We start from the raw sequence: 26,577 nt of genomic DNA, 5'->3' as shown, positions 1-26,577 counted from the left end.
GTGAAACTTTCTCCAAAACAGACCATATATATGTGTACCTTTCTTGGGGTAAGATGGAATCTCAGTGTTGTTTTAATTTTCATTTTTTTTTAATGGTCAGTGATGTTGAGCATGTCTTCATGTATTTATTGGCCATGTGTACTTGTTCTTCGAAGTATCTATTCATTTCATTTGCCCATGGCTTGCTTGGGTCTTTATTTTGAAGACTTCACATTTTAAAAAAATTCTTCCAATAGTCTAGATATTAGTCCTCTGAGGAATAGCTGCCAATTTTTTCCCCCATGTATGTAGTACTGGCATTGTCATTTGATTGTAGGAACTGTTAAATTTCTTCCTTCGTTTCTTCCTTGATGAATTGAATGTTTATGAGTGTATTATTTAGTGTCCAGGTGTTATAAAATTTTTGTGGTTTCTTTTATGATTGATTTCTAGTTTATATGAGCAATGATTTGAAAGTATATATGGGATGATTTTGATTTTTTGAGATTATTAGGCAGGTTTCATGAACTAGTATGATGTCAGAGACTTTGCTTGTTACTGTACAATAGTGAGTGCACAATAAATGGGAGATTCTGTAGGTGTTAGAACTAGTATTTACTGAGTGTATCAGTATGTCAGGTGATCATAGTTACTTTACATTGTTAACTCATTTAGTTTTCATAATCACTCTTTGAAACAGGTATTAGCAACACCCTTCCATACATTGTGAAGAAGAGACATACGGAGGTTACATTATCACAATTCATATTTCCAGGAAAGGGAAAGAGATGAGATTAGAACCTATGTTTATTTGTCTCTATGCTATATATGGGTAATTATATTATATCTGGTTAGGTACACCTGGAGGGATGGTGCTCTACACAAGTCTGCTCCTATCCATTTCATTGTTCTTATGTGCTTGTAAGGCTCCTTGCTTAAACATGATTTTGCTTCTAGGGACACAATACCTACAAGTCTTTTTTAGAGGATGGTTCTCAGGCAACTGAAGCTGATTCATCAAGACACCTTGAAATTAGCTTATATGAGACGCTGGTCCTGAGCCAAGTACAGAGATCTGAAATCTCAGTGCCTTTACTTCAGGTTGGGACAAGTTCTAAGGTGTAACAGAGGTACCTGTGGGTCAGCCTGACACTGCTCCACTGGTTGCTCCTTTGTTGTCCTTTCCCTCTACTCCCTTGCCATTTTTCCCTGTGAGCTTCCTTTGTAAATTGGTTATACACAAATCATTGTCTCAGGTTCTGCTTCTTGTGAAAGCAACCTAACATAGGGTGTCACGTCTTAATTTATTAAATAATACTTATCTAGTCATTGTGTGGAAAGCACGATCTGGCATTGTTTACATATATTAACTCATTTTATCCTCACAACTTCATAAATGGATAGCATTTCTCATGTTACAAATTAGAAAAATTAGCCTTAATATCTTACTTGAAAGCACACAGCCAGTAGGTGTCAGAATCAAATGGAAAACCCTGGCCTGACTCTAGGTCATCTTCATAACCCTCATGCTATATTCCTTGAGAACACATCATTTCTCCTGGTAGAGATCCGATTCATGGTTGGTCTACCCAGTATCCAGGGAAGAATATTAAAAACAAATGATTAAAGTACCAGTGAAAAAATTTTAATCCTTGCATGTTTTACAACTTTCTCCTCTTTCTCCAGTAGATCTAAATTTCTGTAATTATGGAGTAGAATTATTTTCTAGGGAAAACATACAATAACTCATAGAGTCTTTAGATGAATCCCTTGAATATTTATGGAGCATATGATTTGTGATAAGCCCAGAAGATTAAAAAGTTCAATCCCTCAAGCAATCTGCAGTTTAGTGAAGGGGACGGACCTGGGAAGACCTATCATATAATCAGATGAGTGCCATAATAAAAGTATAGAAGAGCAAGAAAAATGGAATGGGGAATCACATGTTAGTGATTCCTACAGTGAGTCAGGGCTGGTGACAGGGTTGAGAAGTGATTTCATTTAAGCTGTGTCTTAAAGAGTAGACAGGATGTCAGTGTTTTATTTTATTACTCTAGTCTATTCCATTATATCATTAAGGAGAACACATATCAGAATTGTGCTTGAAAGAGTAGCCAAAATCCCAGAGGTAGAAAATGGCTTGTGGCTCTACTCTAATTAAAATTCTAGCATAAAGAACTAGATCCCAAAGCACTTGTTTTTGTTGGCACGGTAGCAGTGCTTCTCTCTCTGACTAATTGACAGAGTGAACAGTTACTATGGTCTTTAAAAATGACTCAGGCTTATTTTATGAGTGATAAAAGTATATGGTGACCAAGATATATTATGTAAAGGTACAAATTCCCAATAATGAATGTCAGCATATTGTATACCTAAAATGTACCAATAAAATTAATGAATTTAAAAAAAAGTGCTGACACAAGCTGCAGCATGTAGGAACCTTGAAAATATGCTAAGTGAAAGAAGCTAACACAAAAGGCTACATCTCTTATTATTTATATAAAATACTCAGTATTGATGAATCTATAAACAGAAGATATAATAATAGTTGCCCAGCACTTAGGGCTATTGTGGAAAGATTGAAAGGTGATAGCTACCAAGTTCTTTTTGTGGTGATGAAAATGTTCTAAAATCAATTGTGGTGATGGGTGTGCAACTCTTTTGGAGGGGGGCTGTTTCAGGAATTGAACTCAGGACCTTGCTCTTGCGAGGCAGATGGTGAAACCACTGAGGCAAACCCCTGGCCCCACAACTCTTTGAATTCTACTAAAAAGCCACTGAATTGTTTGTGTATGTTAAATGGAGGACAAGGGGGGAAGTGTATAATATATGAATTACATACCAATAAAGGTAGGGTTTGGGGGAAAAGTATATGGTGAATATTTAAATTTTAAAAATTTTGAGTAAATGACACATTATCATTGATCCCCCTTAAAATACTCATCTTTATTTTTGGTCCTGGGGATCGAACTCAGGACCTTTAGCTTGCCAGACAGGAGAGGTGCCACTGAGCAAAATCCCTGGCCCTCCTCCTCATCTTGAACACTCTTATGCTACCATTCTTTACTACTTTCTGAGGCATTTGTGGAAGGTCTCTTTCATGGGCGTCTTTTTCAAGCAGGATTAAAAAAATATAGCGAGTGCTGCTAAGTACCATTCAACAGAAAGACTGATCGGAAAACATCATGGTGTGTCCTCATCCACCCTTCTCCCCAGACTGGTACTGTGCGACTTCTTGGCTCTTTCCCAAAGTCTAAATGACCATGAAAGATAAACATTTTAAACTTACGCAGAACATCAGGGAAGCCAGACAGTACAACTAAAGGACCTCGTGAAAAGGCCTTCCAGAGCTGCTTCAGAAAGCACTGACAATAATGGGATAAAGATGTTCAAAGCAAGGGAGAATATTTTGAACAGGATTAATGGCACTGTGTCTTTAACTGTAATCATTTTTTAAAAACTTTTAAATATCGTCCATAGTTTTTTATCATATCTCTTATGCTGTAATATGATGTAAGCATAAATAAAAGGTAATGGATTATAATAATTGAACATGATGGGCCAGATACGTAGTTCAGTGCTGTAGCACTTGCCTAACATGCATGAGGCCCCGGATTCTATCAAACCCACTCACGGAATGTTTGCTTCAAGCAGTGATTGCTTATATTCATAGCTATTCATGGCTCTCTTAAATACATGACTCTAAAATTGAGATTTTCAAATTTTCAAATATTTTTAATATGTAGATGAGAAGTTGGAAATGTTAATGACAACACTGGGTAAAGGAGAGTGATTAGCAACCTGTGGATCAAGTGCCCTGGGAAACTCAAATTTACTGAGAAGGGAATTCAAATTAATATGCATATATGCACTCATGTTCCAAGCTAATGATACAAGAATTATTATCTTGGAGGACAGCAGTAAGACAAGGCAGTTGAAAGCACAAGGATTTGAAGTTTTGCTGTTTCAGCTGAAATTTCATTTTCATCACTTATGATGTGGATGAACATCATTAACCTATCTGTGCCCTAATTCCTTAGAAAGACTTCTAAAATGTAAGTGATTTAAATGTAGGACACTTAGATTACCAACTGACATCGGATAAGTGCTCAGTAAATACTAGTGAGTATTATTTTATACATGAGTCAGGGAAGTACATCCTAACATCATTTACACTAAAAAAAAATGATGGATTATCTCTAAAAAACCTTGATATAACTTTTGTTCCGGTTCTGCATGTAAGGAGTCTGAAAGTTGCCACTCTGTCCGAACAAGTAAAATGCTAAACAGACTGGAAAATCGGTTATTCTTCTTGGATGTAAAAGACAGAGGAGAACACAGGGAAAAGTCCTGTCCCCAAGAAGGGAGAGATAGCCTGGAGAAAACAGGAAGTTTTTACTGGGGCAGAATTGTGAGCATAAACTACTATGAGAACCTGTGCCAAGATAGGTCAAACTATAAACTGTGATTGATGAAGTTCTACAGGCTCAGTGTGAACAAGTCTGAGAAATCAAAACTCCAGGGTAATCCAATCATGGTCATAGGGGGTCCCATACTTTTAATGAGTGTTACCTTGAAAATTCTGACCATATTCTCATAGTGAATGCTGGAAAAACAAACAAACAAACAAACAACCTTATGTTTCCACCAGGGGAGTGAAAGCAGAGCCATTTTGAAATATTCCAGTGAACCCAGTTCTTAACAAAGATTACTCTTAGAAGAAACTAGTTAACCAGAGCCTAACTTGCCAGGAGTTTATCAGAGCTGAAATGACTTGGGGAAAAGGAAATATCTAACTCTTTTCAGCTCTAATCTTCCACATGGAGAAGGGAAATGCCCAATACTGGTCATCCAAGTCATCCTGTGCCTCCTGAGGAGGAAGAAAAAAAACCCTGAGATATTCATGTGTTAATCACAGTTGAGAGGCATAAACAGGCTCACTTTTTTTTTTCAGCTTTAATTGAGTTTATTGCTACATTTTAGGGATACAGTACAGTTACATTCATTGTTGGGATCTTGTACCTCTACATCACAAGTCTTGGTTCTCATTTTTTCCCCTTGTCCCTGCCCTCCCTTCACCCCCTCCTCCCCTCCCCATCTACAAACACTTTATTTCCATCTTTTCATTATCTCACATTTTTTTCTTTTCCCTTTTCACCCTTCCCCTACCTGTCTCACCTTCCCTACACCTTTAGCTCCTTTCTTCCCATTTCTCAATGTCAGTAATCTTATTAGGATCTTCTGTATTATTGCAGATTATTCACACCGAGAAACTATTCGGTATTTACACATGTGTGCCTTATTTATTTCACTTAGGAGTATACCTTCAATATGTATCCATTTAAACAGGCTCACTTAAAGGTGAAACATAATTTGAAGATTAAAGAACATTTTTCCCCTTTACACATATCTTATTGCAGCATAACAGAACACCCATTTCCTGCCATCCTTTTATGCAGTACTTCACACCCAGCTATCAAGAAAATATTTCAAGGAATGTTAAAAATCCTAAAATAATTTGATATAACAGAGAAAGTATCAGAACTACACATGGCAAGAATATTGAAGGGCCGGGGATTTGGTTCAGTGGTTCCACTGCCTACCTCACAAGTGCAAGGTCCCAGGTTCAATCCCCAGTACCAAAAAAAAAAAAAAAGAATATTGGAATTGTCAGACCAGGAATTTGGGAATTTAAAACAACACTGATTAGTGTACTGTAGGTCTAATGCATAATATAGGTAGTATGTGTAGATGAGGAGTGTAATCAGAATGGAAATGCTAAGAAAGAATAGCAAAGAAATGCTAGAGATAAAAATACAGTAACTGAAATAAAGAATGCCCCTGGTGGGCTTCTCAGTAGATTGGACACACCTGAGGAAAGAATCTCTGCGTTCAAGGCTATATCAATACAAACTTCCCAAAATGAAAACCAATGACAATGAAGACTAAAAACAGAACAAAAATACAGCACAATATCCAAGTACTTCTGGGTGTGGTGTCACATGCCAGTAATCCCAGGACTAGAGAGGCCAAGGCAGGAAAATTGTCATGAATTTGGCGCCACTCTGAGCTACCCAGTGAGTTCAAGGCCAGTCTGAACTACATATATGCCCTGTCTCAAAAAAGAAAGAAAGCAAGCAAGCAAGCAAGCAAGCAAGCAAGTGAGAAAGAAAGCAGGAAAGAAAAGAAAGAGAAAGAAAGAAAGATCCAAGTACTATATGATAACTACAAAAGCTATACATACTGATACTGATAAGATATATGTACTGTATGATTCAGGTATTTGACATTTTGAAAGAGGAAACATTTGGGGGGGGTGGGTACTGGGGATTGAACTCGGGACCTTGTGATTTCAAGGCAGGCGGTGGCACAAGTGAGCTAAATCCCTGGCCCTAGGAAACATTTTTGAGAAGTAAAAACATTATCTGTTTCCAGATTTGAGTTGAGGGAGGAATGAATAATCAGACACAGGGCATTTTTAGGTTACTGAAAATACTCTGTATGATGCTATACTCATGGACACATGACTTTATTTCTCCTTCCTCTCCCTATTTTGTGAACATTTTTGTCACTCTTTAGTGCCTCTAGCCTATTCATATTTATTAGAGTGCTTTCATGTATAAAATCTGGCTAACAGTAGCTTAATCAAATGTGCTGTATTTTCCCTAAAAGGCAACCCAGAGCTGGTGAAGTGGCTTAATGATGACATCAAGGACATTGGTTCTTTTTATCATTTTTTTTCCCCTCATCAACCTTGGATTGAAGACTTTTTACCCATAATCCCAAGAGGACTGCTGCAGTCACAGGTCCTGCATGCATGCTATTAAGCAGAGGAAAATGATAGCCCTAAAAATGTCTACTCTTTCAGTAGAAAAGGAAAAATTTCACCAAAATCCCCAGATGATTTCTGTTTCTATCTAATTTTCCAGATTTGATTATTTATCATGCTATTAAAAGTGTTGTCTATGGATCAGCTGTATTTGCATCTAATAAGTACACAGAGAGCTTATTAGAAATGCAGCATCTCAAGCACTACCCTAGACCTAATAAATCTGAATCTACACTTTAACAGGATTTCCAAGGGATTCATACACACGGTACATTTTGAAAGGCAATGGTATTTACCATATTGACCATATTTGTTATACATTAGCTTTATTAGTTTGACTTGCATGCAAATATATGCATTGACCTCTCTGATAAAGTAAAATAGGATTATTGTGGCAGGCTGGGCTCATAATCCCCATAATCCTTCATGCTTGATGTATTTTCTTTGCTAGGTGCTCACATCTTTGCATTGCCTTAGTAGGCATGGCCTTGTATTCATGCCGTGTTATGGCTTTCTAATTATTCTTGTAAAACCTGCTCAGATGCTTCTCTTGTTCCTGCTTAATCCTTACCAGCTGAAGAAGGGTGACTGGGAGGAGAATTCCTCTTTCAGTGAAATATTTGCCTAAGCAGTCATTGTTGGGCTGCTTGTTTTGCTTTTTTTCTACACATATGTTACACCAAAGTAATAAAATTCAGAGTCATTATGGAGGTCCTTATTTAGTGAAATACATTGTTTATATGACAGATTTTATCTCTAGATATGTACTCTAAATAGAGTACATAAATTTTTCTGTTCCTGTGTACTTTGAGATATTTTATTTAGAAGATTTTCAAAGAGAAAAATCAGTTTTAATTTTTTTGGTAAAGTGATTTTCATATATGAGTAAATACAATAATTTAGTCTACTTCTTTTTAAAAGTAAATTTCCTCTAAAGGTAAAAATTTCATAAATAACGACAGCAACATAATAGCAAATGTTTTAAAATTTGTTTCTAGAATTTAAAAAATGAAATTGATAAATGATATGATTCATCATCAACATACTTCGATTCTTATATGGATGTACGAAGAGCTGGACAAAATTTTGAATAACCAAAAAAATTGGAAAGCAAGTATAAACTTAGCAAAGTGTAACGGGGTCTAAACAAATTACACAGTTAAAGAGATAAAGATTAACAGTTGGAAAACATGGTTTTGTCAAGTAAACCAAATGTATCATTACCTCTACAACATGTACACATGAAAATATTATTCTGTGGAATGTGCCCTTCTTTCATGATTTCAGAGAAATTTTCTTTCAGTTCAGGAGTCAAGAACAGCTTGAGATTTGAAGAGGATTTAGATTTGTAAAAGACAAAATTAAAAACTTCACAATAAGATACTGAGTCATACCCATTAGGACAGCTAACATCAACACCAGGCCAAACCAAATCAAACCAGAAAATGAGCAGAGATGAAGATGTGCAGAAATTGGAGCCCTCATTTATTGCTGATAGAATAGTAAAATTGTGAAGCCACAGTGGAGTATGGTATGGTGATGCCTGACAAAATGACACATAAAATAGCCTTCTGATCTAGCTATTTTACTTCTGAGTATGTACTAAAAGCACTGAAAGCAGTACTATAAATTGATATTTTCACACACATGTTCATAGACACCTTATTCAGAATGGAGAATGTATGATCAACACATGATATATTCACATAGTAGAATGTTATTCAGTCTTAAAAACAAAGAAAATTTGATACATGCTACAACATGATGAAACTTGAAGATATTATGTTTAAAAAATCCTGCCGCAGAAGGACAAATTGTGAGTCCACACATCTGAGGTACCTAGAGGAGTCAGATTCACACAGAAAGCAAAGTGGTTGTTGCCAGGGGCTGGGGAGAGGAGCAGTGGGAAGTTATCATTTAATGGGTATGGAGATTCTGATTGGAAAGACAAAAAGTTTTAAGGATGGATGGTGATAGGTTGACGGTTCACAATAAGGTGAATGTGTATTTAACGCCATTAAACTGTGCACTTAAATGATTTAAAAGGTAAATTGTTATATATATTTTACCATAATGAGAAGAATCAGAAACTCGAGGAGATGAAGGTTTCACATTTTTCTATTACTTGACATGTTTATGTTAATGAGTTTAGCACTCACGAGTTTGGTGTTGTTACATAAGTTGGTATGAGGTATTGGGACTCCAATAGTTCAACTTGCATTTGTTGAGTCCATACTGACTATAAATGAGACATTGCAGTGAATCTTAGTGATACAAAAGCAAACTATATAGAGTCCTCAAGCTTAGCGAAGTCACAGACATGGAGATAAATAAACTTAGTGCAATACAACATTTAACATGTTATGGTTTGGATCTTAAATGGCCGCCCCAGAGGCCATGTGGTAAAGGCTGGGTGAATAGCCTGTGGCACCACTGGGAGATGGTGGGATCTTTAAAATGTGGGGCCAACGAGATGGAAGTTAGGTCACTGGGGCTATGCCCTTGAAGGAGATGTCGTTAGTCTGGCCCCTTCCTCTTTCTCTCTTTGCTTCCCGGCTGCTGTGAGGAGAGCAATTTTGTGCCACCATGCACTCCCTGCCACCATGTTCTACATCAGACTCCATCTTGTGTAAACCAGAGTTCTGTTTACATTTTTTACCTTCAGGCTTTCAGCACCTTCTTTGAGGTGTTCATATACGTAGCTCTTCCTACTCATCCTTGCTCTCCTTGCCATTAGCAGAACAGGAAAAAGAAACAAAAATAAAGGAAATAATCATGGACTGCAAGTTTGAAATCTCATAGGTTATATTTCACTCTGAAAAGTTTTGAAATGGTTTGTTTCGAAATGGCTTTTGTTGAGTCTTTTGAAAGTCTGAAAAAGTATTGTATGAATTGAGTCATGTTACCCCCCAAATTCATAGGTAAACAGTGCCTCGAATGTGGCCTTATTTAGAAATAGGGCTATTACAGATGTAATTAGTTAAGATGATATCATACCAGCGTAAGGCGGGCCCCTATTCCATATGACCAATGTCCTTTTATAAAAAGGAAAACCCTCAATCAAGGAAAACACTTACGAAAATCTGAAAGTGAGAGATAGGGTGATATATACACAGCCCAAAGATGGCCAAAGATCGCCAGCAAACCAGCAAAAGGTTCGAGGTAGAAACATGGAACAGATTCTCCTTCACACTTCTCAAAAGGAACCAACCTTGCCCACACCTGAATTTTGGACTTCTGAACTCCAACCCAGTGACCACACATTTCTTCCACCCAGTTTGGGGTACTTTGTTATGGCAGCCCTAATATAAAGACCAAAACTTTGCTCCCTCCCTCATCATTGTTTGACTTTTTAAACTTTAGTAGCCAATTTTTTTACCTTAATTGTAGAACTTAGAGTTACGAAAATCTGAGTTGAGACCAAAATTTTCCCAGTGTTGTAGGTTCTTACCAGTCCTTCATCAAACTTTTTTTTTCTTCTCATAACATTAAAGGGAAAATATAATAGGTCCTTAAAAGTACATGTGAAACAATATATTCTGTTATGTAACTAGGGAAGAGAATTAAAGCAACATTTCTTCTCTTAAGTTGATTTTTGTTATGGCTCTGGAGCATAAGTAAACAATACAACTATTTACTTTAAGCAAATATTTCTATTCTTTGGTGTACTCTGAAAGAATATCCAATACTTCTAGTGCAAGCAAACTAATGTTACAGCTACTATTTTCTGGTATTGTTAATAGTCACAATACTATTATTACTATGGTAATAATTTGATTCACCTCATTTATTACGTATCAGCAAAGGTCCCCGATTCCTACTTTACAAGGAAAAGAAGCTTCTAGATATGAAGTCTCCTCCAAATACTTTCATTCATATTTACAAATGTCTTTATATGAACTGGTTCTTTCCTCAAGCATGATTATGCTTTTTTTTTTTTTTTTTCAGTACTGGAGATTGATCCTCTGTTCCTTTGTTTCTTATTTTTGAGATATGGCCTCTCTAAGTCATTAAGTTGTCTAGGCTGGGCTCAAACTTGGGGTCCTCCTGTCTCAAACTTCCTGAGTGCTGGAATTACAGGTGTGTGCCTCCACATCTGGCCATGTTACTATTTTAAAGTTTAATCTCCATGAACCTGTGGTCTTTGTCCTCCATTCTTACCCAGTACCTTGAAGATACATTAATTGTTCCTCTCCTTTCTGTATCTTCTTTTCTCCTGGCTTCTTACTTCTCTCTATACACTCTCACAGGCATCTGAAAATAATAAATTTTTTTTCATATTAAAAAGAAAAAAAAACAGCAAACAATGCATTGCTTCATGCAATGAACAATCCGGCATACTTATGTCATTTGACCTTCTTGTAATATTTAATGTCATGATCACTCCTTTTTTGAAATTGCCTTTGGTTTTCATGACAACCTTCTGATTATACTTGCTTCTGGCTGTTCCCTTCCAGTCTGGTTCACAGTGTCTCTTTCTTTATCCCCCCTTATAGGTTGGCTCTTCTCAGCAGCTCATTCTTGGCTCCCTGCTTCCTCCCTCTCCCTGTTCCAGTTGGTGATCTCACGCCTGCACATGGCTTCACTTATCCTCTGGATGCTGAGAATGACCAAGCACACATCTCGGCTACAACCCTAGGTACAGGAAGCAATGGAATAATGCTTCCAAAACGCCAAAAGAAAAAGTGAAATCTGGCATTGTTAATTATAACAGCTATAGACATTTTTTTCCTTTAGTGACCAGGCTATGCTCTACAATGGACCATTAAGTAGGTGGATATTCTACAGAGAGACGAGTCTATTAAGGCATTTCTATTGGAAGTGAATGGGATGTGTGCATACAGCCTTTGGCAAGTTCTAGAATTCTATTAGTATACAAACAAATACATGGCTAATAAATATAAGAATAAATGGCTAATAAACATAAATATTAGAATCCTACTAGTATAAAAATAAATGACTAATAAATATAAGAATAGGCTATAAATTGAGAAAGAAAAATAAAATCATGTTGTCTGAGTTTCAGATCAGCAGAGTAAAATTCTAGCTATCCAATAGAAGTTAGGAAAAGAAAGAAATGGAAAAAACAAAAAAGGAAATCCACAAAAAGGAAAATGTGAAAATTATTCTTAAAAAGTAAACCTACGTGAATTGGTTCAGACAGATTTTTAGTAAGACAGAAACTCTCAGCTTAGGTTTTAGAAAGATGCAAAAATATGTTGTCAATAGAGATACATGTAAAGTCATAATATTATAGCAATTCCAAAATTATATATGCATAAAATAAATTAAGAAAGGTGATCTGTTTATTTTTTGTACCAAGGGTCAAACTCAGGACCTTGCCCTTGCGAGGCAGGCAATGGAATCACTGAGAGAAACCCCCAACCCCTAGGTGGGCTATTTTAAACAAGTAATAATAACGTAGTTGATACTGAAATTTTTTATTTTTATTATTACCCTTAGAAGTAGTTCACTGTTCAAAGATTGCAATCTGTCCTACCACAACTTTGTCTCTAATCTGCCTTTTGGCTATTTTTCAGCATAGTCTAAAAACAAACATGATCTTGTTGCTGCTTCTCACGGTCACTATGCACTGCCTACAGGATAAAGTTAAAGCTTCTTGGTACATCACTGCTCTCCTTGATTTGTAGCCTGGCTACCTTGCCGCTGTCTGCTCACTTCTTACCTTCCTGTCTGCTCTTCTTTGGGTCAGGATGTTTGCACTTTTCAAAATGGAATACTTCATCTTTTCTTTCTATGCCTTGGCCTCTTTGTTTCTTTCTGCCTGGAATTTCTTTCTCTCTCACTCTTTTTTTTTCTTTTTATCCTTCAACTTAGTTAGATGACATCTCTTCCATGATGTTTTTTCCTTTGTGCTCCTGTGACTTGTCAGATCATATTAAATTACTTTGCTTATTTGTCTGTCTCCCCTACTAAACCATTACCAGTGGAAGGGCAGAGATCGTATGAAACAAGCTACTAGTATGGTACCTCCTATACAGTACAAATTATGATCAATTAAAAATAAATGTGTGCACAAATATCATATTTCAAGTGCTAGACAGTGGTAGACTCAGTCAACGAGGTAAGAAACAAAAATTTATTAGGAAATAGATTCTGTGTATAACATTTCAGTGAATGATTTATTTAGCTCAAGGGAAAAAGGAATTAAGATAAGCTATTTTCTGAAATAATAAATGTATTGTATGAGTACTGTATTTAGATGGCATTCCTGGTTGAATGTGACAGAAAACCCACTCCAATAAGTTTATGCATACAAGGTATGGTTAAAATGTATGATGAACAATGGTTAAATTTTTAAAATCTGTTACACTAAAAGTCACATCACCACTAATTCCCTTCAAAATATTCCCCCTCACTTTGAACATATTTATCCCACTGTTCCTGCCACTGTCTGAAGAGCTCTAGGAGTTCTCTTTCATGAGTGTTTTTATAAGGTGTGATTAAAAAATAGGGCAAATGTTTCTGCTGAGTGCCATCCAACAGAAAGGTCGGCTTATAAAAAACACACAGCATGTCATCATCATTTTATTCACCAGATCTGACTCCATGCAACTTCTGGCTCTTCCCTGAAGGCAAAATGACCATAAAAGGTAAATTTGGGACATCAAGGTAACCACAAAAGTGTAACTAAAGACACTTACAAGGAAGACTTCCTAAACTGCTTCAGAAAGTGGCAAGAATGTTGGAATAAGTGTATTCAGAGTGAGGGGGAGTCTTTGAGGAAAACTAATGGCAACATGTCTTTCCCTGTAATAAATTTTTTAAAAATTTAAGCATCCACCATATTTTTCAACCACACCTTCTTGTACATAAAGAATATCGAGCACGTCTCACATGGCACCTCAAAGTCGTGGCTGCCCCGAGAGCTTAGGTTCAGTGAGGACTGGGGAAATTAGGAACATGGATGTCACCAGGTTTCTGCTCATCTCTTGACTTACTGGCCTCATCTTTTATATCAGCTTTTCTTTAGGAAAAATATACAGAGACTAGATCTGAACGTTGTAACACATAGTTTTGTTGCCACAGAGACAATGATATCCTGCTTACAGTTCAAAAGGTTCTAGAGAAGAGCACTGACAAGCCCTAACTGAGTCAGGCGCCCATTCCCAATGAATGAATCAGCTGTAATCAGAAGACTGGTCTGCCTGAGTCAGGCACCATTCCTGAGTGGATCAACTGTAGCACGGCAGGCAAGGTCAACTTGGCTGGTTTACTGGAGTCGCAACCCTAGCTTTTCAAAGTGAAGTCCTTAGCATCCTCCCCAGTAGCTCATGCAAATTTTAACTAGCTCCCCAAGTGATTTGTGCGCACATTCAAGTCTGAGAAGTACAGGATGTATTAACCAGAAATAGCTCTTCTCTTATTTCTTTCAAGGCTGGGAAAGTTAGCCCTGGTTTTAGGTTGTAGCAGGAAATATTTCAAAACATACTTGCAGGGCCGGGGATTTAGTTCAGTGGCACCATGCCTGCCTCACAAGAGTACGGTCCTGAGTTTGATCCCTGGACTGGGGGAGGGGTAGTATACTTGCAAGATGATCTTAAGTAAAATATTATGAAAATTTTCAGAATGTTCTGTCCGAGAGAATTTCACAAAGGAATATTCACTATTTTTCTCTGGGACAGCTTGTAATGTGCAAAGAAATACACATTTCAACTTCCTGTACCATTTTTATAACCAAAAATACTTTCTCTTATCTCAAACACCAGAGATTTAGTACTATCTCCTGGAAGTCCTCATTTCTATACCAACATCTTTTCCCCTGGTCCTCACTCTCATTGTGTTTTCCCCGGATGATCCTGATTTAACAGTTGGACTCTGACCATGAAAACCCCTGCGATGGTCCTATGGTGATATCTACACATCTCTGAGCTTGTGCCAGAGTAACCTGTCAACCTGTCAACTCGTGTGAGATGCTGGGCCTTCTGTACTGCACTGTACACAATGTTGGGGGCACTTTTCCTGAAAGGAACAAAGGCGAGGCTTTATCTGCATATCAAATTAGTAACAGGTTTGTTATATTTACCCATCTTCTCTTCCTTTGAGTTTCAGGTGAGATCTGGAAAATTTTTTTGACACCAAAGAATTTGGGGGATGGAAGTAATACTTCCAAGGATTAATCATGCTTTTTAATCTTCTCTGCACATCATGATTTTTTAAAACATCAGGCTATGTCTTTGTTCACATTCAAAACAAAGGTTGATTACAGGCCCCTAAAGGATCAAAAGACAGTTCCAGCAGATCTTTGACTTTTTACAGTTGTTTATGTGACTTATTTTCATGGATTTAATCAAAGCATGATAATTTCTTCAGTAGTGTAACTTTTTGGGTTAATGACAAATCATTTTAGATTTTTTTCTTTTAAGACAGACATAAAAATTTAGAGTATCTGAAATCACTTTCAGGATTCATATCCAAAATCTCATTTGGTTCTTGAACCATCTAGCTCATAGTGACTAAGATTCAGCAAGGTATAAGATCTCCCAAATTGAGAATCAGATCTTCAAGATAAATTTGTTTAATAACTTTATACGAAATAAAATAGAAGAAATTAGGCTAATGAGTTTTAAATACAAAAGACTTTTTGAAGGATTCATTGATATGCAAAGAAAAATGGAGAGCTGAGAGGTTTGGGGGGTTTTTTTAGATAAAAATCTCTTTGCTGTCAAATGAGAATGTGTGCATCTGCCCTATTGAAAGCTCTTACAAATGTCAAATGCTTTGTGTTACTTTGTTATTTTTATTGTATGTTTGTGATACACAATACCTACTGTAACCATGGAGTCGGTACGCACGCGTATCACCTCTTAATAGCTTTTACTTCCCCTTTCATTTCTCCTTTTCCCCATTCTCAGACCGTCTTCCCATCTGCACAAGATCTACCTCCCTGTTTCCTATCATCTCTCTTCTATTTTTCTTTTCATATTATTTATACTTTGGTTGTCCTGCTTTGTGCTGCTTTAGGAAGGTAATGCTAACACCTGTGGAAAGGTTTTCAGGCCTGTTGGGTGAGTCCCAACAGATTCTCCTCTTGTTTGATTCTTCACTGAGTCAGAGGAAGTGAGAAATGAAAGAAGGAGGAACCATCTTGCAACACACAGACTGAAGAACTGAATACAGTGGGGCTTGGCTGAATTGTTATATGAGCTGCCACCTCATGCAGTCATTTAAAGAAATGCAGCTTGGTAAGCCTATGGAAGCATTTTCCTTTTACTTTCAGTTGTACTGTTTCCAAAGAACAGATTTTACATCTGAAACGTAATGAAATTACAGTAGCTGAGCCCTCTTTATTACTTGGAAGATTTACAGGATAGTAGCTAAATTGTTTCTCTTTCAGGAAGTAAGTCCCTGAGAGAACCCCGAACTAGCCCAGACTACAGATTATCCAGGAAGCAATATAGAATCAGCCTTTTCGGGCAATTCTTTCAATCTAGACAAAATTCTGGGACATTCCAGGGGGCACTTTTCCTGAAGCTTGATATTATCCCAGGTGAAAACACTTAGGTACCAAGCACCAGGCTGCTATCTAGAATATTCTGGATGACGCACTCTTGGAAATTTTGATATCCTTTGTATCTATTCGTAGTCTCATTGTCTGACATTAATCAGAAGTAGATGATGTCACTGCATTTTCCAGATAGTGCAGTGTAACTCATTTAGTCTCAAGGCCTAATTTTAGCTATTTTCATGGTTATCTTTCTAAAAGAGGATATACGGAGTAGAATAAATCCTTTTCAATCAACATATTTCGGCTTTTGCATTATAGACCTTGTGTCTTTGTTATACTGAAAAACTTTTGTTCTGATAAATAATACATTTGTTATTTTAAAAATGAAAAATATTGTAAGGTTTAAAGAAGAAATTTTTAATTACCTGTTATTTTATATGTAAACACACATGCATACATACATACACACACACACACACACACACACACACACACATGCCCACACATTATTTCTTGAACCATTAAGGTCAAATTACATATTCAAAAATTTAAAAGCTGGATGTTTTAAGAAATCCACCAAAAACTGTTTTGGAGTGAGAATGAGGATGATGATAGAGGTGATAAAATAATTAACATTGACTTAGCATTTCCACTGTACCAAACACAGAGAATTAAGTTATATAGAGAAATAAGTTACCTTGCCCAATGTCATTACATAAGCAGTGGGTAGATATATTTTTAAGCATCTCATTTTTGTGTTTTGTTTTTGTTTGACACCAGTGAAGCAGGCAAAACATCTTATTATATTTAAGGAAATCCATTTTAAATCATTGACTAGAATGTCATCATATGAACATACCGTAGTTTACTCTTATTATCAAATATTAAGATCGTTTTTAAAATAACGCTGTTGAGAACATCTTTGTCAGCAAAGTTACTACTTGTGAATATGTCTGGGCAAAAACTGATGCATCAAGATGTAAGCATTTTTATGGCCCTTACAATTATCAGTTTTTTTCTAGAAAGACAGTACTTATTTATAGTCAGTGAGATAGCATTTGACCGGACACGCCTCGCTGCACTCATTAGTACTAGCATTTAAAAATACTTTTGTTAGCTTGAAAAGTAAAAATAATTTATTTTGGTAACACAGATTTATTGGTATTGTTCCCAGTCACTGAGATTTCTCACAGCACACACAAAATTAAGACCGAAAGTTACTCTTATTCTCAGATGAGAAAGTTGCTAAGTACAAATCCTAGTGCTTAGAACCTTCTGTTTGTTATTCTCGGTTAACTTTGTCACTACTTATTAGTCAGGACCACTGATTCACTACTAGGTATATTATACCTGACACATGAGTTTCCTCACAGATTTCATTTGATCCACAAATAAAGCAGAACAACAAAGTATACTAGATTGCCTATGTTATGCCAAATCAGCAAGCTTCAGGAACACATTATCCAGCATAAAAGCAAAAAACAAAACAAACAAGCAAACTAGGCAACTAACCATGTACATTAAACTAGAAAATTTGATTGACACACAAGGCTAAAGTCTATAGCTCTGTAGAACAATCCCTTCTGTGAGTCAGTGGGGTTTTCTCTTTATTTCCTGGTTCCTGGCTGTGTCTTAAGTGTAGATAAGGGAGGTACACAGGATATCCAGGTAAATATAAAATGTTTCCTCATAGGGAACCTCATGGAATGTTTCCTGTGAATGCAAGATTCCTGCATATGGGGTTTTGGCTACATGATAAAGAATTAGGTCTATAATAAGAGTATTAAAAATTCTTTTCTAGAAAGTAAGACACAAAAAAAGTGGTTAATGTGAGTTTAGTTATTTACATCAGATAAATGAAAATGTTATTAAAGTTTCTGGTTGTAGTGATCTACAAGTAGCTACTCATTATCCTTTCTGGATCAGTGACTTTACTTCTACTTTCTTGCTGATGGGCTTTGCTGGCATAGAGATCATCCATGTAGAAAGATGGCTCAAAGTAGCAGAACTGCCTGAGTTGAACAAGTTGACTTTGTCGCTAACTAGTTGTACGGCCTTATTCAATTTGTTGAATCACTCCTTGCCTCAGCTTTCTGATTTGTGAAATGTGCATAAAAATATTGCTGACCCCATAGAATTTCTGTGAAGAAAAATAAGATATTCTAGCAGAAGCTCTTAGAGGATCACCTAGGACATAGTAGATGCTCAGTAAATACTAGCTATTCTCATTAATACTAATGAATACTTGTCTGAATAATTATAATAATGTCTACTTCTGTAGTACTTCTGATTTCATCAAGCCAGTGTCTTGTGAATGGCATGACTATAATTACAACTGTTTCTGGAGCCAGCCTGTCAATTAAATAATTTGAAAATGTCTCTTGGCTATGAGGACTAGAACAACTGAGAATCTGAGCTGTGTATAACATTGGCTCAGGTAATGTAACCGGGCTTCTGTTTCCAGAGAGATAATACAGTTTCCATCATATACCAGATGAGATTGCAGGCAGATTATTCGGCTCTAAGCCATAGTTGCCTGACTCTGCAGCTTTTTGTTAGCTTCCTTTTAGAGGTCCCTGGCTGTGAATCCTCCAGGGCTGGCTTTGTGGACAACAGACCCGGGCCATCACACCTGGCCCTCTATGAAGAATGGTCCTGTGCTTGTTTTAATGCTCTGCTGTGGTTGTCTTGAAATTCTTAATAACTTTATTGTTGAATTTTTGTTCTATAAGGGAAGTGCTATGGGACCATGAAGGATGAAAGTGGAGGAGAGTGCACTTGTGTGTTCGGTGTTCTGTACTGTGCCATTTGCAAACAAGTTTGAGATGTAGTTTGTGCCCAGAATTCAGGTGAACCCACAGTGTGCGTGCGGGAGCTCCAAGACTCGAACAGTGCAAGGCGAACACACTGTATTCTCAATGGAAAACCAGGCTCCCTGACAACCAGAGACACTGCGCTTTCAGTTCAAACAAGAACTTTCTTCAAATATAGAAAGAATACAGAGACATTCTAAGAACGATAAAGGACAAAGAATGCTCTCTTCTTATTTGTGTTACTCCTCTGTATCAGCCAAATATCTATGAAAAGACATAGAAGGAATGAGAAAGATAGGAAAACATGGTTCCCTTTATGGTCAGCCCTTCCTAACTCATCAGTAAGCCACAAGCAGAGGGAATTGGTAGAATGCCCTATGCTGTGCTTTCATTGTTCTGGCAAAGCAAAACACACAGGTATGTACCACATACAAAATACATATCGTACGTGTACTCACCATACAGATGAAGTTATATCTGAATTTAAAATTGTCATTGCGTAGTATAAAAATGAATGATGGCATTCGTATGATTCTTTAAAATTCTAACACTTCTTCACTTAGAACAGTATTAAATAGCTAACAAAAAGTACAACAGGAAAAGCATTGTGGAAGAAATAAAAAAATTCTATATCATATTAGCTTTCACATTACACTTATCCTACCACTTGATCAAGAGGTTTTGCGGTTTCATTTCGCATAAGACACCCCGAGTTATGTCCTCCTTTGATGGAGTGATGAATCCACAGGGCCACAGGATTGTGTCCATCCTTTGGGTGACCGCCTCCCTTATAGGACGTACTTCACATGCATGAACTAAGGTTCCCTCACAGGTAACCGACCCTCATTCTGTGGTCTGCATAGGATCAGGTCTGTCAAGGGAAGAGAGGATCAAAGGTTGGAAACCTTTGATGGAAAGATGGCCAAAGGGCAGCTGTCGACATGGTGTGTGAACTGAAGGAGCCACACTCATGGACATGGGGCCCTTGGGTGGAGTTGGGCAGGAAGAAAAGAGGGCACCTCGTGTTCATCTCTAGAGCTGCCATGTTCCAGTATGACACTGAGAGGTTTCTAAGAATTTTAAATGTGAACCCGCCTTTCCGGGTCAGTATGAAGGTATATTTGTCAGTATTATGAGCCTGTCACCTTAATTTATAATTATTGCATATATAGCCACACTGTATCTAGATCTTCTTGTGTACTCTTGCCTGAGAAGCCTCAAATATTGGAAGAGGGGTGGGGTGTGAGTATGTGCAGCACTGAGGGCCTGGCACTTAGTAGAAGTCCAGTAATGGTGCCCATCACCATCAGGTAAAATAATGAATGTCACACGGTTCTCTTCTTGGCCAGATCTCAAAACCCTGCTCGCCTGGTCCCTGCCCCACCGCCTGACCAGTGGGGTGATAATGGTAGTGGTCTTCTTCTGCTTTTTAACCCTTAGATCGTGAAGGCCTTGCTCTAAACGCATCCATTGCCTGGATCCCACCCTCATGCTCTACCCAACTCCTGCCCTCCCAGGAGGATTAACTTCATTTTGTGCCTGACTGGACCCTGTGCAGTGAACTTAGTGTGCTCTCTGGAGCTCGAATTGCGTTATCCTTTCTACGGCTTATCACATTTTCTCTTCCTCCTTCCCTCATGAGTTTGGAATCCCCTTTGAAGTTTAAGAAAAGATTTATCTCCAAGGGCAGTTTAAAAAGAAGAGCCATTTATTATGTTTCTCTTTGGGCAGCTGACTTCTAGGAACTGGGCTAAATTCATTTGACTCAATTATACAAGCTGCATTGCTTAGCCTTTCTAGTTAGAGACTATCCCGTCCTCATTATTTCGATCTTACCAGAATTGTTCTGTCTAAAACATATGAAATTTTGCTGTGAGTCTCTTTGAACTGTTTTGTTGTTTTGTCTTTTCTTTCTTTTTTTTCAATGACTCATTCTAACAAATATGCTCCAAAAAGTTCTTTGGAAAGATTTATATTTCAAATTTTCAAACCACATACAACTGAATTATTTGGAGACTAGTGAAATCCCGTGAGGCAGTATACCTGATGGTTTTTTAAATTATAATTTAATTATAATTATTCTCTTTCTCTCTCTCCACCTTTCTTTCTCTGCCTACCTTCTTCTCTCAGTGTCCTTTTGCTGGTGTTGAGATCACCATATTATCCCCAGAAAAATGAAAAAATTAGAACCCCGCTGTCATTTCAGAGTCTGTTTAACGGTGTATCTGCCCCAAATGATTAACGCCAAGATGCAATAATATTTGGTGAAATGGATGGGTCATTCTGCCTCTTTTCTATCTCTTGGTTTTCCCTTTTTGCTTATGGCCAGACATCATGAAAGTGGAAGCATCATTTCCATGTGTAGAACATTATATTGTGCATTAGATGCATTGATCCAGTTGTGTTTCTGTTTTTTGAGACCCTGCCTCGCTATGTAGTCCAGGCTGGCCTTGAACACACTAAATTACCAGGCTATTCTCCAACTTGTGATCTTCCTGCCTCAGCCTTCAAAATGCTGGAATTATAAGTTATACATTCAACACCTGGCCTGTAGTTTTTATTAAATATTTTACTTCTCTCCCTTTTTATGTTTTTTTAAAATTTTGTTTATTGTGTGCATCTCTAAGGTGCCTCGAATCCTGTTTTCAAATAAGGAATTTCTGTAAATAAATGAATAAATCTTGGCTCTATGTAGCAACAATATCCTAAATATTTTGTTTTCAATCATATAGAGAGCTGGGTCTTGAACTCATTATGCTAATAGACTGAAAACTCCTGAGAACCTGAAACATTTTCACAAGAATATCAGCCCTTGGGGGCCCTGGGGACTGCCACACTGCTCATCCTGTATTTGCCTGCCTGTTCCATCGGTCACACCTCTAGTTTCTCCCACCTTTTACAGCCACTCATGGGGTCCTCAAAGTGCCCCTTCTAACCACAGTTCTGATCACATCTGCCTCTTGATTTTTCAAAAGTTCTTCATTGCTTTCAGGATAAAGGTCAACTCTGACTTATTTTTATATTGTGAGGGCCTCACTAGGCCTAGAATACAGTTGGCAGCTGCTGAACATTTAAATGGGTTGAGTTACATTAAATAAAGCTAACGTACATATAGCTGTTAATAGAGCACTGGGTACAAGACACACATAAATATTTATTTCTCAATCACTTTCCCTTTCACGTTGGCCTGAGGGGACCTTTCCCAACTCATTTCTTGCCGCTGTGTCTTTAAGCATTGCTGATTTGCAATTTCACACACCTAACACACATGTTTGTGTCTGTGGAAACTTCATATTGTAATTTCTTTCAGAACTTCCTTAAATGCATTATCCTTGCTCAAATCTAGAAACATGAAAACACATTCCAAATCCCATATATTATAAATGATGCCTTTTGCATTTAGATAATTTACCTTGGACATTTCTGGCATCCTTCAAAAGAAAACAAAATCCTTTAGCTACTCATTAGATTAACAGCAATTACGCGTCTTTTTTAACAGGAAAAGCTTCTTAAGAACAAATTAAAACATACTCTTCTGTATTGATACAAGCACTTCTTTTATCTAGAATTCAAAACCATTATTAAAAGACTGAGCAATGATTAAATTTTTGGATTATTCCAATGGAGAGAATACATATATACTCCTAGAAGGTCAGCATTTTATTATGTCGCCCCCTGCAGGAAGCCTAAAATATATTTTAGAAAATGTTATAATCAATTGCATAGGTGATTTATTTTACTCGTTGCATGAAAACTTAGTGTTAGGCCAGGGTCAGTTGCAATTCGCCTATCCACTTCCACATAATTTTTAAAATGTGAATTCCAGGAATGGTGCTGTTGATACTAATATTAGGACAAGGGGCAGAAGTGTCATCAGGACTAGGTGTCTCTGGAGCAGAAGGAATAAACAAGGACACTCGGGCAATGTTGGATATTTCTGATACCAGATTGACCTTATCAACTGCTTGAATAGCAATGAAAAGATCTGTGCCATTTTCAAAAGTGACGTTTTCTGGTTTAAACACAAAGATTTCCTCAGCGTTGGCCTCCTTTGGGATGAGATCAGTCGTGTTCACTTGAACTGCATCATTGAACTTGTCTCTGAGATCAAGAATACTTGTACTTATTCGGATGATGTACTTGGAAGCTAAAAAGAAAAAGGGAAAAATGTGACCTGTAATTCTCATATCCTAATCATTAACGGCCTATTAGAAATTATATCACCATCCCATAAAGTGCCTATGGATATGTGGAATCAATGGTTCATATTGCCAGTGCTTAATATTTCTTCTATATTCTTGTATGTATGTCCTGAAAAACTAATAAATATAAAATTGTATTAGTTATGCCTTAAAACTTTCCTCAATATTTCTGGCTGAGAGGAGGCGGTTTAATTACTGCTTATTGTTTTATGATTTATAGAGGAGATTTTGATACCAATGCTTTTCAAATGTTAATGTGCACATGAATCACCCCAAGACTTAAAATGCAGGCTCTAGTTCGTTATATCTGTGATGCCTACACTGCTGAACATAGATCACATTTTGAGAGGCAAAGTCTGGTAGGACCTGAGACTTCTCCCAAAGGACATTTCTGCTTGATAGATGCTTATACTGTGTTCCTAGTCCTCCAGAAATCACTACCGAAAAATGAAGTTTCCTAAGATAGTTTGACAAGGGAATACTTTGCGAAAAAAATCCAAGGTTTGCCTTTCCTGGATGAAAACCCTTACTCCCCCCATTGTGGCTTAGATCTAAAACGGGCCCCAAATCCTCATGTGTTTGGAGGGTGACTGGATTGTGGGGGTACTGTTCGGAATAGAGCTGTATGTGCTGTTGGCAGGTGTGACTTCCTGGGAAGAGGCGGATCGCCGGTGGCCTGACCCGGAGGGCTGTGTCTCTCTCCCTGGATCTTCTCTTCTCCCTGTGCTTCTTGGCCACCCAGACATGAATAGCCTTCCTCTATAGCTGACCCTTCCACCATGTGGATTCTGCCTGGGACCTATGGAAACTTTTGAAACCGTGAGCCAAAATAAACCTCTTCTCTTTTAAATTGTGTTCCTCAAGGAGGCCAGCTTTTCAGATTCAAAACTTCTGCTTTAAAACCCTTTACCTTTTATTCCAGAGAATATCAAAGAATCCCGTGCCCTCTGCCCCATCCTGCATCCCACACACCTTCCTTCCTCACCTCTGCTTGGCAGAGTCCACACTGTGCTCCGCTTACCTTGTCCATGATCATAGTCATCACCAGGAGCTGTCCAGGTCAGATTGATGAGACTGTACCCATGGATCTTTGCCCTCAGGTCGGTGATTTGACAAGGTGGAAAGAGGTCGGGGATGGGAGCATTTGGGACATCAGAGACCACAAATGAACCTCCTAAAGACATTCTGCTGAAACAGACTTGTTTGCTTTGAGTCTTATTGTTTTCAGGTCTTGGTGGATTCAACTTTATTTCACCTGTATTAAAAGATTATTCAAAATATGGTAAGCAACACCAATAAATGGCTGTACATCCCTCTAGTTTTTATTGGATAACCCTCTTCCAACTTTTTTTCCCACAGATGAAATTCATATTAAATGTTTGTTGACAAGACCCCAAGTCAGTGCTCACTTCAGCAACATATGTATAAGATCTCAAATCATGATGCATCAGAGAAAGTAAAAAGAGAGACAATGACATTCTTTGTCTCACAGATACTTGAGATTTAGTACGTAGCCTTTTGCAATTTACTTTTATAACATTTGCCCTGTAATTATCTCTTTTTTCATTTTCTGCCAACTCTGATCTCATCTTTCTACAAGGTGAGTTTAAATATTGCTTCTGTTTTAAACCTCAGATTCCTTTAAGAAAGAGATCACCCAGATAAACAGTGCTGTGAGCTTCATGATCTTTCCCAGTACTTAATAATGAATCATCTAGGCCTTTCAAAAGTTCCCTTGACTATTTATTCAAAGCATCTTTCTTTCACTTTCCCCCTATTTGTGCTTTTTCTTTCTTGTTTAGCTACAAATTCTCATTAAATGTTATACGTTAAGAGTTCCAAAACTTTATACTAGTGAAAGACTTCCAATTTACTCAATGAATTCATGGGAACTTTGTTCTTGTAGAAATTCCAATTTTCTGTGCATTCTTCTTGTATAAAAGTAATCTTTGGATTCAAACAAATACTCTGGCTCTACTTCTCTGTCCGTGAAAGAGGTATTTAGGAAAATGAATTACACTGATGTAATCAAACAGTGAGCTACGGCTAAATTTAGTCACTCAACTTGTCCTCTCCTACCTTTCCTCCCTAATTCAGGAAAGGAAAACAATAATAAAATAAGCTGAAATATATGAAAGAGTCTTGGATGCAAAGCTATTGTTAAGGGTTATTTTAGATCTCCCTCCCAAACTTGATGCATTTATAGACGGGGCTTTAGATCATGGGTGTGTGTTACTGGATTTGTCTACTGATTTATTTAGCACAGTTATGGATATTAGACTTCCTGAAGAGGGAAGACTCACCCTGGGGATGAGTGGCACCAACCAATAGGCTCGTAGCCTGGATGCAATAAAAAGGGAAAGAAGAAGGAAGACCTCTGCCTGCTGCCTACCCTGCCATGGTCTACTTCTCCTCTGCCATGCCCTTATGCCATTGTACCCTGCCTTAGAGCAAGCTGACGATGACTGAAACCTCTACACGGTGTGAGCTAACATAAGTCTTTCCTTCTTTAACTTGTGGCTGTTGGATATTCTGTTCCAGCCATAAGAAAGTAACCAAGTATCTTTTAAAGCACATTTTCCTATGATCATCTTTGCTGATAGGACGCCATATATTCCGGAATCCTCCTTCACCCAAGAAAAGAGGAGATGGAGAAGCTTCTTAGAGAAGCTCCTCTCTTTCTCCACTTGAGTGGCAAGAAGAGGCCTGCCCAAGACACAACAGAGATGAATGGAAAACAAGTCCTAGAACCTGTTCGACTCGGTCTTCATCCCAATTTCTGCACTTATCCAGGGCAGGTTCTTGTGACCAGAGTGGTATGGAATTATCTATTTTAGAGGCATAATTTTCCCATCTGGTTACATGTGGGCTCAGTGTGCTAGCCAGTATCAAATTTGTCTACTGTCCTCCTTGGTCTGAGCAGGAAGAAGGGAGGAAAGGGAGGCAGCAGGCTCATGATAATATTAATGTACATAATAAGCTCTAAATTATATATTTGCTTTGTGGAATTATTAATATCAGTGAAATGAGCTTCATTACAAAATATTTTGAAGTTTTAAAATACAGTAAAAACACTTATTAAATATATTTTCTCGCAGAAAAACACTGGATGCATTTCCCTACTTATTCCTCATTACCATCAAATAAGCAGTTATCATCATTATCTCTGAAACAGAGAAAAGCAAAGAACAAAGAAATTTTACATTTTATTTGGTAGAGGGCTAGAATTTGTACCAAGATAGTAAAAAAAAAAAAAAAAAAAAAAAAAAAAAAAAAAAAAAAAAA

General features: G+C 37.5%; 1 protein-coding gene across 1 annotated transcript in view; it reads right to left on the bottom strand.

Annotated features, from left to right (window-relative positions):
- Positions 1-22,851: 22,851 nt before the first annotated feature.
- The window catches only part of Clca1 (chloride channel accessory 1), a 28,250-nt gene continuing 24,524 nt past the window's right edge, over positions 22,852-26,577 (bottom strand). Inside the window, exons 13-14 of the mRNA XM_010636684.1 lie at positions 24,314-24,547; positions 22,852-23,237 (exon numbers count right to left, since the gene is read on the bottom strand). Coding sequence (XP_010634986.1) covers positions 22,852-23,237; positions 24,314-24,547 — 620 coding nt within the window. The remainder of the gene's footprint in view (positions 23,238-24,313; positions 24,548-26,577) is intronic.

This window comes from Fukomys damarensis, unplaced genomic scaffold, assembly GCF_012274545.1.
Source record: "Fukomys damarensis isolate Sample0158 unplaced genomic scaffold, DMR_v1.0_HiC HiC_scaffold_33, whole genome shotgun sequence".
Taxonomy (NCBI): domain Eukaryota; kingdom Metazoa; phylum Chordata; class Mammalia; order Rodentia; family Bathyergidae; genus Fukomys; species Fukomys damarensis.
Note: the sequence above shows the minus strand (reverse complement) of the source record. Positions and strands in the feature narration are given on the sequence as shown.